This window comes from Brachyistius frenatus, unplaced genomic scaffold, assembly GCF_029030835.1.
Source record: "Brachyistius frenatus isolate BFR_SWC_R1_liver_20210118 unplaced genomic scaffold, ASM2903083v1 Contig_95, whole genome shotgun sequence".
NCBI classification, from domain to species: domain Eukaryota; kingdom Metazoa; phylum Chordata; class Actinopteri; family Embiotocidae; genus Brachyistius; species Brachyistius frenatus.
The window spans coordinates 29,580-47,500 of record NW_027210694.1 but is presented as its reverse complement, the minus strand read 5'-3'; the positions used below and the strand labels follow the sequence as shown (position 1 = coordinate 47,500).

The window sequence follows — 17,921 nt, the reverse complement described above, 5'->3', positions numbered from 1 at the left end:
TAATACATGTGATGTTCATACATGTCGATGTTAATACATGTGATGTTCATACATGTGATGTTCATACATGTGATGATCATACATGTGATGTTCATACATGTGATGTTCATACATGTGATGTTCATACATGTCAATGTTCATACATGTGATGATCATACATGTCAATGTTAATACATGTGATGTTCATACATGTCGATGTTCATACATGTTGATGTTCATATGTCTACTGACACATACTGTCTTTTTATGCAAACGTTTGTCTCCTCTTCCTCCTCCTCCTACTTCGTCCTGGCTCCCCTCTGTCCTTCTCCTTCATCTCATCGTCCTTGTTTCACCTCCTGCCATCCTCTCCTGCTGCTCCTCTTTGCTCCTCCTCCTCGTCCTCGTACCGACCTCCGTCCCTGCCCTTCATGTGCTACTGTCCCTCCTCTTCCTCTCCTCCCTTTTGAATCTTCCTCCTCTTCCTCCTCATTCCTCCTCTCGGCTGCAGCCAGCGCCCTTCATCAGTGAACAGAGTGGCGATGCTGCGTGCTTCCTGCAGCAGCAGCGTGCAGCCGGTAACCTGCAGTCCTCTGCTCGCAGCCTCGTGCTGCAGGTAGTGTTTTTGGCGACAGTGCAGCCTGCGACAGAAGAAAGAATGTTTATTTTTAGCAGCGCTCAGGATCAGTCAGCACAGCGGCCATGATGAGACACATGAGAGGAGCGCTGTCCTCCTGCACCTCCTCACGTTCTCCGAGCCGAACATCGTCCGTCCAACAGAGCGGCGCTCCGCACAGATAAACACCGTTTCACAGTTTACACTGAATATATTTACTCGGTGTAAACACTGTAAACAGTGAAACACTGTAAACACTAAACAGTGAAAGTGTAAACAGTTATACACTGTAAACACTGTAAACAGTGAAAGTGTAAACAATGAAACACTGTAAACAGTGAAACACTAAACAGTGAAACACTGTAAACACTAAAAAGTGAAAGTGTAAACAGTGATATACTGTAAACAGTGAAACACTGTAAACGGTGAAAGTGTAAACAGTGAAACACTGTAAACAGTGAAACACTGTTAACACTGTAAACACTGTGAAAGTGTAAACAATGAAACACTGTAAACAGTGAAACACTGTAAACACTGTAAACGGTGAAAGTGTAAACAGTGAAACACTGTAAACAGTGAAACAGTGAAAGTGTAAACAGTAATACACTGTAAACAGTGAAACACTGTAAACAGTGAAACACTAAACAGTGAAAGTGTAAACAGTGATACACTGTAAACAGTGAAACACTGTAAACACTAAACAGTGAAAGTGTAAACAGTTATACACTGTAAACACTGTAAACAGTGAAAGTGTAAACAATGAAACACTGTAAACACTGTAAACAGTGAAAGTGTAAACAATGAAACACTGTAAACAGTGAAACACTAAACAGTGAAACACTGTAAACACTAAAAAGTGAAAGTGTAAACAGTGATATACTGTAAACAGTGAAACACTGTAAACACTGTAAACGGTGAAAGTGTAAACAGTGAAACACTGTAAACAGTGAAACACTGTAAACAGTGAAACACTGTTAACACTGTAAACGGTGAAAGTGTAAACAGTGAAACACTGTAAACAGTGAAACCATGAAAACACTGTAAACAGTGAAACAGTGAAAGTGTAAACAGTAATACACTGTAAACAGTGAAACACTAAACAGTGAAAGTGTAAACAGTGATACACTGTAAACACTGTAAACAGTGAAACACTGTAAACACTAAACAGTGAAAGTGTAAACAGTTATACACTGTAAACACTGTAAACAGTGAAAGTGTAAACAATGAAACACTGTAAACAGTGAAACACTAAACAGTGAAACACTGTAAACACTAAAAAGTGAAAGTGTAAACAGTGATATACTGTAAACAGTGAAACACTGTAAACACTGTAAACGGTGAAAGTGTAAACAGTGAAACACTGTAAACAGTGAAACACTGTTAACACTGTAAACAGTGAAAGTGTAAACAATGAAACACTGTAAACAGTGAAACACTGTAAACACTGTAAACGGTGAAAGTGTAAACAGTGAAACACTGTAAACAGTGAAACCATGAAAACACTGTAAACAGTGAAACAGTGAAAGTGTAAACAGTAATACACTGTAAACAGTGAAACACTGTAAACAGTGAAACACTAAACAGTGAAAGTGTAAACAGTGATACACTGTAAACACTGTAAACAGTGAAACACTGTAAACACTGTAAACAGTGAAAACAGTATAAACTGTGAAACAGTGTCTCTGTCGTCATCTGTCCCCGGTGCGTCCGTCTGTCCAGGATTGCCGTAGAACCACAGAACAGTGAGCAGAGGTTCCACCAACACGGAGTGTGTCATCTTCACCTCCATCAGAGCTGAAGATGACACATGTAGTCACCGAGAGCATCTCACTGCCTCCGGCTGGAGAGACATGTGGTCCTGTTAGGACTCCCAGCAACACAACACACATGGACACACACACACACACACACACACACACACACACACACACACACACACACACACACACACACACACACACACACACACACACGGAGACACAGACAAACAGACCCCCCCCCCCCACACACACACACACACAGAAACACAGAGACACACACCCCTCACACACTCTCGCTTTCTGGTGAAACGAGGTCAGGACGAGCTGTCTCACTAACACACATTTCTCCAAGTCCGAATGTAGAGCACCCCCCCCCCACGCCCCCCATCCCCCCATCCCCTTCCCCCACAAAAAACATGGATCGTGTTTTTGATTTCAGAATGTTTTAGGTGTGTGTGTGTGTGTGTGTGTGTGTGTGTGTGTGTGTGTGTGTGTGTGTGTGTGTGTGTTTATGCACTAGTGCCACCAGGTGAGCACTATATTAGGAACACCTGCACACCTGTCTGTTCAGCCAATGAAACCGCAGCAGGTCAGAAAAGACAAATGTCCTCTCTGTCCAGGTCTTAGTCCTCACAAACATAGCTGGACACACACACACACACACACACACACACACACACACACACACACACACACACACACACACACACACACACACACACACAGTCTCCCACACACACACTTATACTCTGCCTCTCACAAACAACACACTGAACACACCCACACACACACTGCTGTTGGCCATGAGTCACGCTCATGTGACTGTGTGTGTGTGTGTGTGTGTGTGTGTGTGTGTGTGTGTGTGTGTGTGTGTGTGTGTGTGTGTGTGTGTGTGTGTGTGTGTGTGTGTGTGTTAGCTTGGCTGTGCCCACGTTAGCTTCTCTGCCAGCTTCCCCGGTGTCTTAGATGAACACTGAAGAGCCTCTTTGATGCTGAAACACACACACACACACACACACACACACACACACACACACACACACACACACACACACACACACACACACACACACACACACACACACACAGCCGTTCCTCCTCGTGCAGCTGCTCCCTGATTGATCAGCTGATTGATCGTCTGTCAGTGTTTCTGTAGAACTCTGCTGGTTCCATCTGGTCCAGTTGGATCCAGTTTAATGTGGTTTAGACTAGTTTAGACTGGATTTGACTTGTTTGGAATAGTTTAGACTGGTTTATGTTTGGTCCGGTCTATGTTTGGTCCGGTTCAGACTGGTTTATGTTTGGTCCGGTTCAGACTGGTTTATGTTTGGTCTCTCCCCCTCTCCTCCTCCCGCTTGTTTTTTTTGATTGACAGGAAGTACTTTGATCAGCTGATTGATAACCCCCCCCATCCCCATCCCCCCCCCCCCTCCTCTCTCTCTCTCTCTCTCTGTGTCGCAGTGTGGAGGGCGAGTCTCAGTGTCCGGAGGCGCTCACTTTTTCTGATTCGTCCTTCGGCCATCCACCTCCCTTCCATCGCTATAGCAACAGCCCCCTCCCCAGCCCCTGTGACCCGTACAGCTCAGCCTCCTACGGCGGGCCCCTGGGAGCCTCCCACACACACACTCAGGTACGTACACACCGACACTCACACAGCAACTCTGACAGGAAGTGTCCTCCTCATTGGCTGTTCTTCATCCAATCAGCTGATTTTCTGTAACTCCCTGCTGACGGGCCGACGGTACCGGCTGAGTGTGTGTTGAGTCCGTGAGACTGACCCACAGTGTTATAATTGTGCAAACCAGCTGGTACACCTGTAGCTTCTGTTCTATGCATCTTTATTTTGTTTTATTAAACTAAAAGTTTCTCGTCTTTATTCTCAGAAGTGACCAAGGAAGAGGGCATGCTGGGAAATGCTGACTACTTTGCCCAGTGATGTCACTTTCTGTCATTTGTGACAAAACAATCATATCGTCAAAGTGGTTCATTGATTATAAAATATGCAGGTTTGGAACATTTAAATAAAGACAAACATAAATAGACTCTACGGGTGGTGTGAAGGTTGTTTGTGTACCCAACACCAGGTGTTCATCTGAGGGACTCCACCAGGGGGCAGTGTGGGCACCAACAGTGTCCTTCATTAGTTATTATACTGTTACAATACTGACACACAACATACACAACATGCACAATATACACAATACAGACACAAAACAACAATATACACAATACAGACACCCAACATACACAATACACACAACATACACAATATGCACAATACTGACACACAACATAGTAACATAATATGAGTTGTTATTGGCTAAATAAACACAAAAACATGATGACTGACTGCATGTCTTCCTCCTCCTCCTCCTCCTCCTCCCCCCTCCTGCTCCTCCCTCCTCCCTTCTCCTCCTCCAGGGCAGCTCTCCCGTCTCTCCCACCAGCCCGGCGAGCCTTGCCTGGGCTCAGCGCAGCCGACACCAGCCGGCCAGCCTGGCGCTCCGCAAGCAGGAGGAGGAGGAGAGCAAACGCTGCAAGGCTCTCTCTGACAGCTATGAGCTCTCGACAGACCTCCAGGATAAGAAGGTACGATAGGCCCCGCCCCCAAAACATCACTGACAGCTCCTGTCTCAGACCACCAGAGCATGTTCTCAGACCTGCTGACATGCAGCAGTCAGAACTGTAACCGGAACCCCGGTACCGTCCTGTCTCCTGATAGGTGGAGATGCTGGAGAGGAAGTACGGGGGACAGTTCGTGTCCCGGCGGGCGGCGAGGACGATCCAGACGGCCTTCAGACAGTACCGCATGAACAAGAACTTCGAGAGGCTTCGCAGCTCGGCCTCAGAGAGCAGGATGACCCGACGCATCATCCTGTCCAACATGAGGATGCAGGTACACACACAGACACACAACATACACAGTATACACAATGTACACCATACAGACGCACACAGACACAAAGCTCCTCATCTTGTTCTGGTTGCAGTACTCGTTCGATGAGCGTCAGCCGCAGGGTCAAAGGTCAGCGGGTCAGCAGGGGTCAGAGGACACAGGAGACGACTTGTTCTCCAAACAGGTAAACACCTTTCTCAGATTTCATTTACTGTCGTCGTGACAGCAATAATAAGCTGGTGCCCCGGGTTTAAACAGGACCGGGTCTTTTCAGCACTCGGTTCTGTGTCCCGTGCTGGAGTGTCTTCAGGTCTCTGCTGGTGTCGTGTTTTCGGTGAAGACTTTCCAGACCAGACGACCTTTGACCTCTCCCGTTGTGCTCTGCAGGTCAAATCTCTGGCCGACTCCATGGACGACTCCCTCACCTGCCAGTCCGGCCGCGAAGACTCGCAGGAGGCGGGAGGAGACGGAGAGGAGGACGAGGAGGAGGAGGGAGACGAGGAGGAGGAGGAGGAGGAGGAGGAGGAGGAGGAAGGAGAGGAGGACGAGGAAGAAGACGAGGAGGAGGACTACAGACGGTGTGCCTGGCGCAATACTAGCGCCTCCTCCCGACGCGCCGCGGGCCGGGCGGGAGGAGCAGGTGGGAGAGGAGGCGCCGCCATGCACGAGGACAGCACCACCACCTCCTTCAGCGACGTCACCCTCTACATGGACGACGGCTGCCTCCCCTCCTCACCCCTCTCCCGCCCCGCCTCCAGCTCGGACACAGAGTACTGGGGAGGAGGCGGAGGGAGCGCAGGGGGGAGGGAGGACAGCAGGGAGACGGAGGGAGGCAGCAACGCCAGCCGGAGGAGCAGCACCCCCTGCACCGAGTGTCGGGGGGAGTACAGAGGGAGGGCAGGAGGAGGAGCAGGAGGAGGAGGAGGAGGGGGAGGAGGACACCTCCCCGTTCTCACCATCGAACCGCCCAGCGACAGCTCGGTGGACATGAGCGACAGGTGAGCTCTGCACCTGCAAAACACACCTGTACACAGCTGGTCCTCCTCACAGCAGGGGGCGCTGCAGGAGGTTCCTCACGAGGGTGGCGAACACCTGGTGGTTCCTTAGTTAAATTAAACAGGAGGGTGGAGAACATTTGGTGGCTCCTTAGTTAAATTAAACAGGAGGGTGGAGAACATCCGGTGGTTCCTTAGTTAAATTAAACAGGAGGGTGGAGAACATTTGGTGGCTCCTTAGTTAAATTAAACAGGAGGGTGGAGAACATCTGGTGGTTCCTTAGTTAAATTAAACAGGAGGGTGGAGAACATCTGGCAGTTCCTTAGTTAAATTAAACAGGAGGGTGGAGAACATCCGGTGGTTCCTTAGTTAAATTAAACAGGAGGGTGGAGAACATCTGGTGGTTCCTTAGTAGAACATCTCTGTGTTCCTTAGGTCGGAGCGAGGCTCCATTGGACGTCTGGTGTACGAACAGGACGCATCAGGAGTGGAGCGAGGAGGAGGAGAGAGGGAGAGGAGGGGAGGAGGAGGGGAAGGTGAGAGTGGAGAGGATGAGCAAGAAGGAGAAGGAGGAGGAGGAGGAAGCAGTGAAGCCGACTCCCCTCAGGGAACCATCAAACACAAACCAAACGGCCGCTCCGTTGCCACGGCGCAGGGACAGACTCGCAGCCCCGCCAACGTCCCGCTGCCGATGCCCTCGGCCCGGACCCTGCCCTCCCACCCCCTCCCCCACCCACTCCAACACCCCCACTCTCACCCCCACCCCTCCCCCATCCCCCACCTTCCCACCATCCTGCATCACCACCCGCAGTACAACCAGCCGCACGTCATGCACATGCACCACGCACACGGCAGCAGCCCGTACATGCAGCACCCCTTCCCCCAGCACCAGTACCCCTTCCCGCACCCCCACCTCCACCACCACCTGCCCCATTCTTACCCAGAACCCCCTTCCTCCCCGCTGCCCTCCCCTGTGCCGCCTCTGTCGCCCCTGCCGCCCCCCCTCACGCCCTCACCCCTGTCCTCCTCCTCGGTGCTCCAAAACATGGAGGTGCACCACCACCACCCACACCTCCACCTCCACCACCACCTGCTCTGCTCCGACGGGGACAACGAGAGCGTCAACTCCACCACCACCAACTCCAACGACGACACCACGGTCAACAACTGCAGCTCGGGCTCCTCGTCGCGCGACAGCCTGCGGGAGCCAATCGGAGGAGCCGCGCTGGGGAAGCAGACCTATCAGAGGGAGAGCCGCCACAGCTGGGACTCGCCCGCCTTCAACAATGACGTGGTGCAGCGACGGCAGTACCGCATCGGACTCAACCTGTTCAACAAGTGAGCACACCTGACAGCATCACACCTGACATCATCACACGTGACATCACACCTGACATCATCACACGTGACATCACATGTGACATCACACCTGACATCATCACACCTGACATCATCACACGTGACATCATCACACGTGACATCATCACACGTGACATCATACCTGACATCATCACACGTGACATCACACCTGACATCATCACACGTGACATCATACCTGACATCATCGCACCTGACCGCATCACACCTGACATCATCACACCTGACATCATCACACACTGATCTCAGCATGTCTATGTGGTCACAGGAAGCCTGAGAAGGGGATCCAGTACCTGATCGAGAGGAGCTTCGTGTCCGACACACCTGTCGGCGTCGCCCGCTTCATCCTGGAGAGGAAGGGTCTCAGCAGGCAGATGATCGGAGAGTTCCTGGGCAGCCGGCAGCAGTTCAACAAGGACGTCCTGGAGTGAGTACACACAGCGGAGCAGAGCATGATGGGAGAGGAGGAGGAGGAGGAGGAAGAAGTGAATCACTGTGATTATTGATCACTGTGATTATTGATTATTGATCACTGTGTGTAACAAGAAGAGAGGATGTTCTGTAGGATTTGGTCCAACTGGTGAAGTGTCCTAACAAATGTCGACCGTGTTGCAGCTGTGTTCTGGACGAGATGGACTTCTCGGGGATGGATCTGGACGACGCTCTGAGGAAGTTCCAGGCTCAGATTAAAGTTCAGGGTGAAGCTCAGCGGGTGGAGCGGCTGGTGGAGGCCTTCAGGTATCAAAGAGCTGCAGGTTTGGCCACAGTGCGGGGTTTGGCAAGTTTCCTTCACTTCCTGTCTCTCTCTCTCTGCAGTCAGCGGTACTGTGTTTGTAACCCGGTGCTGATCCGGCAGTTCCAGAACCCGGACACCATCTTCATCCTGGCCTTCGCCATCATCCTCCTCAACACGGACATGTACAGCCCCAACGTGAAGCCAGAGAGGAAGATGAAGCTGGAGGACTTCATCAAGAACCTGCGGGGTAAGTGATGTCACCAGTGTGTATGTGATGTCACCAGTGTGTATGTGAAGTCCAACCTTCATCTCATCACGTTCGTGTTTCTGCAACCAGGAGCCGGGTCAGACCGGTTCCCTGCTGGTTCTGGACCAGCAGACTGAACGGGACGTGTCATTACATGATTAAGTTTTTAGAGGTCAAAGGTCACTGTGACCTCACCATAAATCCAGGAAACTTCAAACAGGATGAAATGATGAAGTGATGACATGTTATATTGGAAAGGTCAAAGGTCACCTTCACGGGAATATCATCATGTTTCCGTCCATCACTGAGGACAGAAAGACAGACGGGGACCAGATTCCACATGTAGACACGTCCTGAATGTGTGACTCTGATCGGCTGTGTGTCGGGTTCAACGTGTGTGTGAGACGCATCGTCTGTTGTCATGGCAACAGCTGCATGTTCTCTCTTCACTACATGTGTGACACGAGACAGATGTGGTTTCACGGTTCTTACCTGTGTCTGCAGGTGTGGACAACGGACAGGACATCCCCCGGGACCTGCTGGTGTCCATCTACGGACGGATCCAGAAGTGGGAGCTGAGGACCAACGACGACCACGTGTCTCAGGTCCAGGCGGTGGAGCGGATGGTGGTCGGCAAGAAGCCGGTAAGAACTCCCAGATTCTGAACACGCGTGTTGAAGGGTGTCGTTCCTGCAGGAAGACAGAACCACAGAATGTAGAGAGAGGAGGGTTCTCAGAACTACACAGAACCGCTCCAGCTTCATGTGCTCCTCCTGAGAACCTCCTCAGAACCTCATGAGAACCTCCTCAGAATCTGAGAAGCCCCTGAGAACCTCATCAGAACCTCCTCAAAATCTCCTCAGAACCTGAGAACCTCAGAAATTCCTCAGAAACTCCTGAGAACCTCAGAACCTCCTGGTCTTGCCGGGATCCTCTCGTGACCTGAACATGTAGCAGTAAATATTTTGACTCAAGTTTATTTACATCAGGAACATGAATAACAGAATAAATTGAGCTCCACTTTTATCTTCCATTATCTGAGAGGAAATGAAAACAATCATGTACAGAAACCTGCTGCTGTGTAAACAGGAAGTGTGTTTGTAAACAGGAAGTGTGTGTTCCAGGTTCTGTCTCTGCCTCACCGCCGGCTCGTCTGCTGCTGTCAGCTGTTCGAGGTTCCTGATCCGAACCGAGCGCAGAGGAGCGGAGTCCACCAGAGGGAGGTGTTCCTGTTCAACGACCTGCTGATGGTGAGCATCTTCATAATTATTGTCGTCTTCATCATCATCATCATTATTGTTATTCAGGTTTCATGTTTGATGTCAACATTTTTTTATTTATTTAAAAGTTATCCTCCTTTCTCCTCCTCTGTCCTCTATCCATTACATCTTCTCCTCTTCCTCAGGTGACCAAGATCTTCCAAAAGAAGAAGACTTCGGTGACGTACAGTTTCAGACAGTCGTTTCCTCTGGTGGACATGCAGGTGCACACCTTCCAGAACAACTGTAAGTTCTGCCTTCTCATCCTCACTCTTTCTCGACCATCTCAGACTATATATAAAAGTGTTCATGGCTTCCAGGTCTGAAAAATGAGGTGTCTTAAGTGTCTTAAGCTGCAGTACCACCAAGTGCCACTAGAGGTCAGCTACAAAAAGCCTCCGGCCCCATAGACTCCTATTCAAATTCTCTCATCAAATACAAAGTCAATAAAATGTCATAAGATTCAAAAAGACCTGTTTTTGGGGGTGTTCCTATCCTCGGACAAAATCTGAACTGGAGGCTTCCTAAAATTCACAAACCAGCAGGTGACGTCACTGCTGGTGCTGCTCGGCTTACCTCAGAGTCCACAGCATCATCCAGTCACATGACACCTGCTCAGACGGGTGTGGATCACACACTCTGCCTTCAGCCCCACCCCCACAGGTTAACAGGCTGTGCGAGATTCATGTCTGGTTACTGGAGACCGTGTGGGTGCTCATGTTCTGCTGCAGGATGTTCTGCTGCTGCAGGATGTTCTACTGCTGCAGGATGTTCTACTGCTGCAGGATGTTCTACTGCTGCAGGATGTTCTACTGCTGCAGGATGTTCTACTGCTGCAGGATGTTCTACTACTGCAGGATGTTCTACTGCTGCAGGATGTTCTACTACTGCAGGATGTTCTACTGCTGCAGGATGTTCTACTGCTGCAGGATGTTCTACTGCTGCAGGATGTTCTACTGCTGCAGGATGTTCTACTACTGCAGGATGTTCTGCTGCAGGATGTTCTACTGCTGCAGGATGTTCTACTACTGCAGGATGTTCTGCAGGTGCAGGATGTTCTACTGCTGCAGGATGTTCTGCTGCAGGATGTTCTGCAGGTGCAGGATGTTCTGCAGCTGGTGCTGTGATGTGAAAGAAGAAAATGAATCTGTTCACATGCACGTTGTTGTTTACTGCAGCTGACATGCAGCGCTGCAACACAAGAAATCCCACAGGTGACGTGTGTTTTGTCTCCCAGACTACCCTCACGGCATCAGGCTGACGTCGGCGAACCCCGGAGGAGAGAGGAAGGTTCTGATCGTGTTCACGGCTCCGAGCCAGCAGGACCGGGCCCGCTTCACATCCGACCTCCGAGAGAGCATTGCAGAGGTGCAGGACATGGAGAAGTACCGGGTGGAGTGTAAGTGGTCCGTCAGGTGGTAGGGGTTGGTTGCCCTCCGGTAGCCCTTTGGTAGCCCTCTGCTAGCCTCCTGGTAGCCCTCGGTAGCCCACTGGTAGCTCCCTGATAGATCCCTGGTAGCTCCCTGGTAGCTCCCTGGTAGCCCACTGGTAGCCCACTGGTAGCCCACCACAGCAGCAGTAGTTCAGCAGGTGTCTGATGGTCTTCTCCTCGGTGTGTTTGTCTTCGTTCTGTTTGTCATTGCTTTTCACTCACGTTCCCGTCCTTTGCTCCGCCTTCTTTCCCTCCAGCGGAGCTCGAGAAGCAGAAAGGTGTGATGCGTCCTGGTGTGCTGACAGGGGGAGGACCAGGAAGCACGCCAGGGGGCGGGACCAGCACCGGCGGAGGGACCATAAAGAGCGAGGTGATGAACGGTACTCTGGGAAGGCCGAGCTTGGACGACACGTACGCCTCGGTGGACGGACTGAAGCGCACGGCGCTCAGCTCGTCGCTCAGAGACCTCTCGGACACAGGTGAGGGGGCGGAGTCACGTTGTGCGTACACGTGAGCTGTAAAATAACGCTGCGTATGTTTCCGACAGAAACTCACCAAACGGTATCTTTTGAAGGTTTTCCTTCTGACTCAGAAACTGCTTCTGTGCTCTTATGTAACTGATGAAACAGATACAGCAGATTTGATGCTCTGTCGCCACCTGCTGGATAGCTGCAGCAACTACAACCCAACATGGAAACATCACTGTGGAGCTTGCAGTTACAGGACCAGTGATGCAATCAGTCTGGATTATTTAATATTAAATAACATTAGTGTCTTTAAAACACTTTTAAAAGTTGCAGTTAAAACATATAAATATTTACTCTTTTTGTGTATTCCTTCAGTCAGTCGTGTTGATTATTATCAGCTGTGCCGTCGCGTCACATGAAGGAGGCGTGTGTTTAACGTGCCTCCTTCTGATTGGCTGACAGGAAAGCGAGGTCGTAGGAACAGTGTGGGATCATTGGACAGTACCATTGAAGTAAGTTGGTCTCGCCTCCTGTCCGGTGCATGTTTGTCCTCACGCGTCTTTGTCTCAGTGTTCTGAAACACGCCTGCATGGTTCCTTTATTACAACCCGATCACAGTCAACATTTCTCTGACGACACCGGAGTCTTCCTCGCTGAGGAAGAGGAAATACAGTCTGTGACTCGTTCATCACATCAGAACTTCCTGTTTGGCACAGATGAGGTTCTGGAGGCTCAGAGGCTGTCCTCCGAGTAGACCGACGTCTTCACACGGTCTCTCTGAGGGACGTCAGGAGGACAAACTGTCTCAGACTGAGATGCTCAGCTCCACTGAGTTTTGACCTTCAGACGACCCTGAACGTTCCTCTAACCTGCAGTAGCTCCGCCTCCTGCATGTCGGTCCTGAGACCTGAGACAAACATCCTGAGGAAATAAAATAACAAATAACCTGAGGAAACATCCTCTCTAACTGCTGCATGTTTCCTCTCTAACTGCTGCATGTTTCCTCTCTAACTGCTGCATGTTTCCTCTCTAACTGCTGCATGTTTCCTCTCTAACTGCTGCATGTTTCCTCTCTAACTGCTGCATGTTTCCTCTCTAATTGCTGCATGTTTCCTCTCTAACTGCTGCATGTTTCCTCTCTAACTGCTGCATGTTTTGCATCATCACTGATGAACAGTTTCAGGGTCTTAAACATGTCACGAGATGACAACGAAGAAAACGTCTCTGTGGGTGTAAACTGAAATCAAGTGGAACCGGTGGTCCAAACATCAGTCGTCTGATTCTTGATCTCATTCTCTTTCTCTCTCCTCCTCTCAGGGTTCCATCATTAGCAGTCCTCGTGCCCACCAGCAGCGCCCCCTGCAGGTCGGAGGTCTGTCCTACAGCCCCATGATGGTTCCTTCGTCTCCAGCAGCTTACCGGCCGCACCGCCCTACTCAGAGCCCCGGTACGGGGGTGGGGGGTGGGCCGGGGCTCTGTCACAACCAGGGGGGGGTCACTTCCTCCCCGCTCGCGAGCGGGGCCGGGGCTGGGACCGGAGGAGGGATGGCGGGGGGCGGCGGCCTGCTGGGGAACTTCTTCGGCAGCCGCAGAGGGAAGGTTCCTGGTCCCCTGATGATGACATCACCCAGTCCACAGGGTCCCCCGAGTCCCCTGATGATATCATCACCCCCCCACTACCCCGCCCCCGCGCCGCCCATCCCCCACCCATCCTCCCCTTCCCCATGCCCCTCCCCATCGGCCCACCTCGGGCAGGTGGACTCGGGAGGAGTTGGAGGGGGCGGAGGTGGGGGAGGGGGGCCGTCCAAACTCCAGGCTTTACACGCCCAGTATTGCCACGGCAACAGTGGAGGAGGCGGAGTCAATGTTACTGGGCACCAGCAGCAGCAGACCCCACCCCCCTTACCACCACCACCACCGCTATCACGTGCAGCACCACGCCCTCTCGCACCGTTTCTCCGCCCCCCGCCGGCCCGCCGCGCCCTGTCACACACCCCACCAGAGGGGGCCGCATGGCCCCGCCCACCACCCGCGCTACAACATGGGGCCTGGCTTCACCACGCCCCCCCCGCTGTCCCCCCACTCTCCCGTCACCCCAACGACCCCCCACGGACTCTACCACTCGCATCCCGTGGGGCGGCCGGGGGGCGGAGCCAAGCTGCCGCTGACCATCTCGCACTCACAGCCCCACCCGCACGCTCATACTCACGCTCACAACCACGCCGTGCACACACACTCCCCCCTCAGCCCTTCCCCCTCCGCCTCTCCCTCCACCCATTTCATCTTCTCTCCCCCCCCGCCCCAGACCCCATCGGCCCGCCTCCTCACCCAGACTCCTCCCCAGCCCTATACGGCCCAGTACCCCCCGCTCTCCTCCATCCCTCCTCCCCCTCCGCACTCCCCTCTCCCTCCCCCGTCGACCGCCCCGCTCTCCCCGCACCCACCAGGGGCGGGAGGGGGACAAGGGGGCGGGCCCAAATCCAAACCCGTCAGCCGGATCAGCACCGTCGTGTGAGAAGGCGGAAGGCTTGGACAGCGCCGCACCACCCCGCTGCCACCCACCGGGGGGCGGGGCTGAGAGGGAGCCGGAGAGGGGGAGGGGGAGAGCAAGTGCAGGTGTGTCAAAATGGCCGCCTGGTGAGGAGGAGAGCGCTGAGGGCGGGAAAGAGGAAGTTACTCAGCCTATGTTACTTTCACATCCACTTCCCTCGACGCTAGAAAGACTCTGACTGACAGAGAGGGACAATTACAGCTCGACACCTGCAGGGGACACAGTCCAACACCTGGTCCAACAGCTGGCCCAACAGCTGGCCCAACACCTGGCCCAACACATGGCCCTGGGGACACACCTCCAACACCTGGTCCAACATCTGGTCCAACACCTAGTCCAACACCTAGTCCAATACGTGGTCCAATACGTGGTCCAACACCTGGCCCAACATCTGGTCTAACACCTGGCCCAACACCTGGTCCAACACCTGGCCCTGGGGACACACCTGAACACCTGGCTCCAGGGCGACAAGCACCAAGAACATGCCTCCTGCTGTTCAGTCACATGAGCAACTCCTCCCACACAGCCCTGCTGTCTTGGTTAAAGAATGTCCTCATCATCCCTTCGTTGTACCTTCAGAGAGCTGAGACTCCGGAGGACATGTTTATAGTTCTTCAGAAGATGGTTCAGAGACATGAGGGGAACAGTGCCTGAGAACAAGGTTAGCGCTCAGTGCTAACCGTGTTGATTGGGGTTAGCATTAGCCTGGTGTAGTGTGTGTGTGTGTGTGTGTGTGTGTGTGTGTGTGTGTGTGTGCGCGCGCACGGGCAGGGAGGGGAGTTGTGATTTAAAGCCCCGCCCCTAAAGGACGTGACTTCCCGCTCAGACTAACTCTGCAAACCTTTAAAAGCCATGATAAATCCTCCAGGTGTGACTGATTCTGAAGTGAAGTGAGTGTTGCTGGATCACAGGCTGTCAGCAGGGGGCGCTGTAGTTACTCTCTTTACTCTTGTATTAAACCAGTCAAGGCGCCCCTCAGTATAAATATGTATGAAGTGATAATATGTGTTTCATCCTGCTCACTGAGACGGTCATCATGAACCGGACCATCCGACAGAATCTTTCAGAACATGTTCTCAGCACCGGGCGCGACGTTAATTCACAAGGTTTAGTTTAGGCAATGTTTCTTCCACAACAATAATTATTTATTGATTTTAAAAAAAAGAAGCTCCATTTATGGTTATTATTTTTGTTGTTATTATTATTAATATTATTATTTAAAGTTTTTTTTATCTCGGGTCTTCCCTCTAGGTTGGTTCTGTTCTTAACCTTGAAACAATGACACAGAACATTTAAGTACTAAAAGCCCAAACCAGATGGAATGTGTTCAGATGAAGCTCCTCTTCATCATCATCATAATCACCATCTTCATCATCACCATCATCATCAGAACATAAATCATCTTAAGATGAAAACATGAAAGTTCATAAATGATCCATAGACACGAACAGATCCCAGATGATGAAGAGGAGTCGTCCTTCATCATGGTGATAAAGAGGACTCCAATTTACAGACTGATCGGGTCACAGATGAAGATATGAAGCCATTCACTGCATTTTAAATGATGAGGTCTTCATCATCCTCATCCTCTAGCAGACTGATGGACCCGGTTCTCCTGGACCGACTCGGTACCATCCCTCCCGGACTGAACTTCCTCTACAGACTCATTCTTGCACCTAATTTTACAGGTTGACTTTAAACGCACCACGCCAGGTCACAGTGTACTTCCTGTTTTACTCCACTCATGGAGATGATTGGCTGTTAGGCAGGAAGAAGCCCACCACGGCTGGTAGAACGTTTTTTCAGTCGGCCTCACATGAATATTAACCAGCATTGACCTGGTGGATGATGGGAAATCCCTCCCATGCTCTGATGTCAGTTTCCCTGTGATCACCTGAATGCACCGTCTGTAGATATGAACTGTACAGCGTGTTCTGTTTTCAGAGGTCAATGAACCACCGTATGCTCTAAAATCCAAACGTTCCTCCGGTTCTTCAGGCTGTTCTGATGTTCCTCTGGTTCTTCAAGCTGTTTGAGGGTTCTTGTGGGTTCTTCAGGCTGTTTGAGGGTTTCTGTGGGTTCTCCAGGCTGTTTGAGGCTTCCTCTGTGTTCTTCAGGCTGTTTGAGGGTTCCTGAGGGTTCCCCAGGCTGTTTAAGGGTTCTCCCAGTTTCTCCAGGCTGTTCAAAGGTTCCTGAGGGTTCTTCAGGCTGTTCTAAGTTTCCTCTGGTTCTTCAAGCTGTTTGAGGGTTCTTGTGGGTTCTTCAGGCTGTTTGACGGTTCCTGAGGGTTATTAAGGCTGTTTGAGGGTTTCTGTGGGTTCTCTAGGCTGTTTGAGGCTTCCTCTGTGTTCTTCAGGCTGTTTGAGGGTTCCCCAGGCTGTTTGAGGGTTCTCCCAGTTTCTCCAGGCTGTTCAAAGGTTCCTGAGGGTTCTTCAGGCTGTTTAAGGGTTCCTCTGTGTTCTTCAGGCTGTTTGAGGGTTCCTCTGGGTGATTCTAGGCTGTTTAAAGGTTCCTCCAGGTTCCCCAGGGGGTTGAGGGTTCTCCAGGCTGTTTAAGCATTCCTCTGTGTTCTTCAGGCTGTTTGAGGCTTCCTCCAGGTTTGTCAAGCTGTTTGAAGGTTCCCTCAGGTTCTACAGGCTGTTCAAAAGTTCCTGAGGGTTCTCCAAGCTGTTTGAAGGTTCCTGAGGGTTCTCCAGGCTTATAAGCGTTCCTCTCGGTTATTCAGGCTGTTTGACTGTTGCTGAGGGTTCTCCAGGCCGTTTGAAGGTTCCTGAGGGTTCTCTAGATTGTTTAAGGGTTCCTCTGGATTCTTCAGGTTGTTCTAAGGTTCCTCGAGGTTGTTTGGGCTGCTTAAGGGTTCCTCTGGGTTCTCCAGGCTGTTAAAGGGTTCATCTGGGTTCCTCAGGCTGTTTGAGCTTTGGGAAACACTGTTACGGTGATAATCGTGTACCTCGGAGAACCCTCGTGGGTTCCCTGTTGTTTTAGGTCTGAAGAACCCTTTACTTTCAGAGTGTTCTGCTGATATTATGATCAATATTGTTGTGATGAGCTTCTACTAACATAACGTATCCTCGGGCTGTTCAGTATTTTTAGCATCTTTAATTTTGTTGTGCAGCGATGTGACTTTTCTTTTCTTCTGATTGGAACATTTTATTGAAGAGTTTTAATTTTTAATTTGTTTACAACAGAACCAATACGTTCCTGTGACTAACATACAACTTGTTCTAACTCAGACTGATGGTTCCTTTCACTCCGCCCACGGCATGCCCAGCTAACACACGCCTGCACATGTGACTCATCACGCAGCCTGTCAGCCACGTCTCCATGGAAACGAGCAACATGTCCGCGAGCAGATCAACACGGCATGTTGATCTGCTCGGGTTCTGGACTGTGGGTCCTCCATGTCTCTGCTGTCCCTGCAGAAACATGGTTCCTCACAGGAACCACGTCCAGACAAACAAACAGGAAAGTTCTCGAGGAGCACCGGATCACAGCTACCTCGTAAACATGTTCCGTGTTCCACAGCATGTTCCCAGTTTAAAGGTCCGTACGCTGCTGCTGCATGTTCTAGTCTGTGTGACTCCACATCCACTAGAAGAGAACCG

At 51.1% G+C, this 17,921-nt stretch overlaps 1 protein-coding gene across 1 annotated transcript in view; it reads left to right on the top strand.

Annotated features, from left to right (window-relative positions):
- LOC138628071 (IQ motif and SEC7 domain-containing protein 1-like) overlaps positions 1-14,366 on the top strand; it is a 50,220-nt gene extending 35,854 nt beyond the window's left edge. The window contains 17 exon segments of the mRNA XM_069710859.1: positions 3,817-3,985; positions 4,777-4,944; positions 5,078-5,251; positions 5,346-5,435; positions 5,639-6,249; positions 6,683-7,585; positions 7,893-8,051; positions 8,240-8,362; positions 8,441-8,607; positions 9,112-9,251; positions 9,732-9,857; positions 10,013-10,112; positions 11,104-11,265; positions 11,556-11,777; positions 12,228-12,277; positions 13,083-13,660; positions 13,662-14,366. Of these exon segments, the coding sequence (XP_069566960.1) occupies positions 3,817-3,985; positions 4,777-4,944; positions 5,078-5,251; positions 5,346-5,435; positions 5,639-6,249; positions 6,683-7,585; positions 7,893-8,051; positions 8,240-8,362; positions 8,441-8,607; positions 9,112-9,251; positions 9,732-9,857; positions 10,013-10,112; positions 11,104-11,265; positions 11,556-11,777; positions 12,228-12,277; positions 13,083-13,660; positions 13,662-14,280 (4,561 nt within the window). The 3' untranslated portion in view covers positions 14,281-14,366.
- Positions 14,367-17,921: the final 3,555 nt, after the last annotated feature.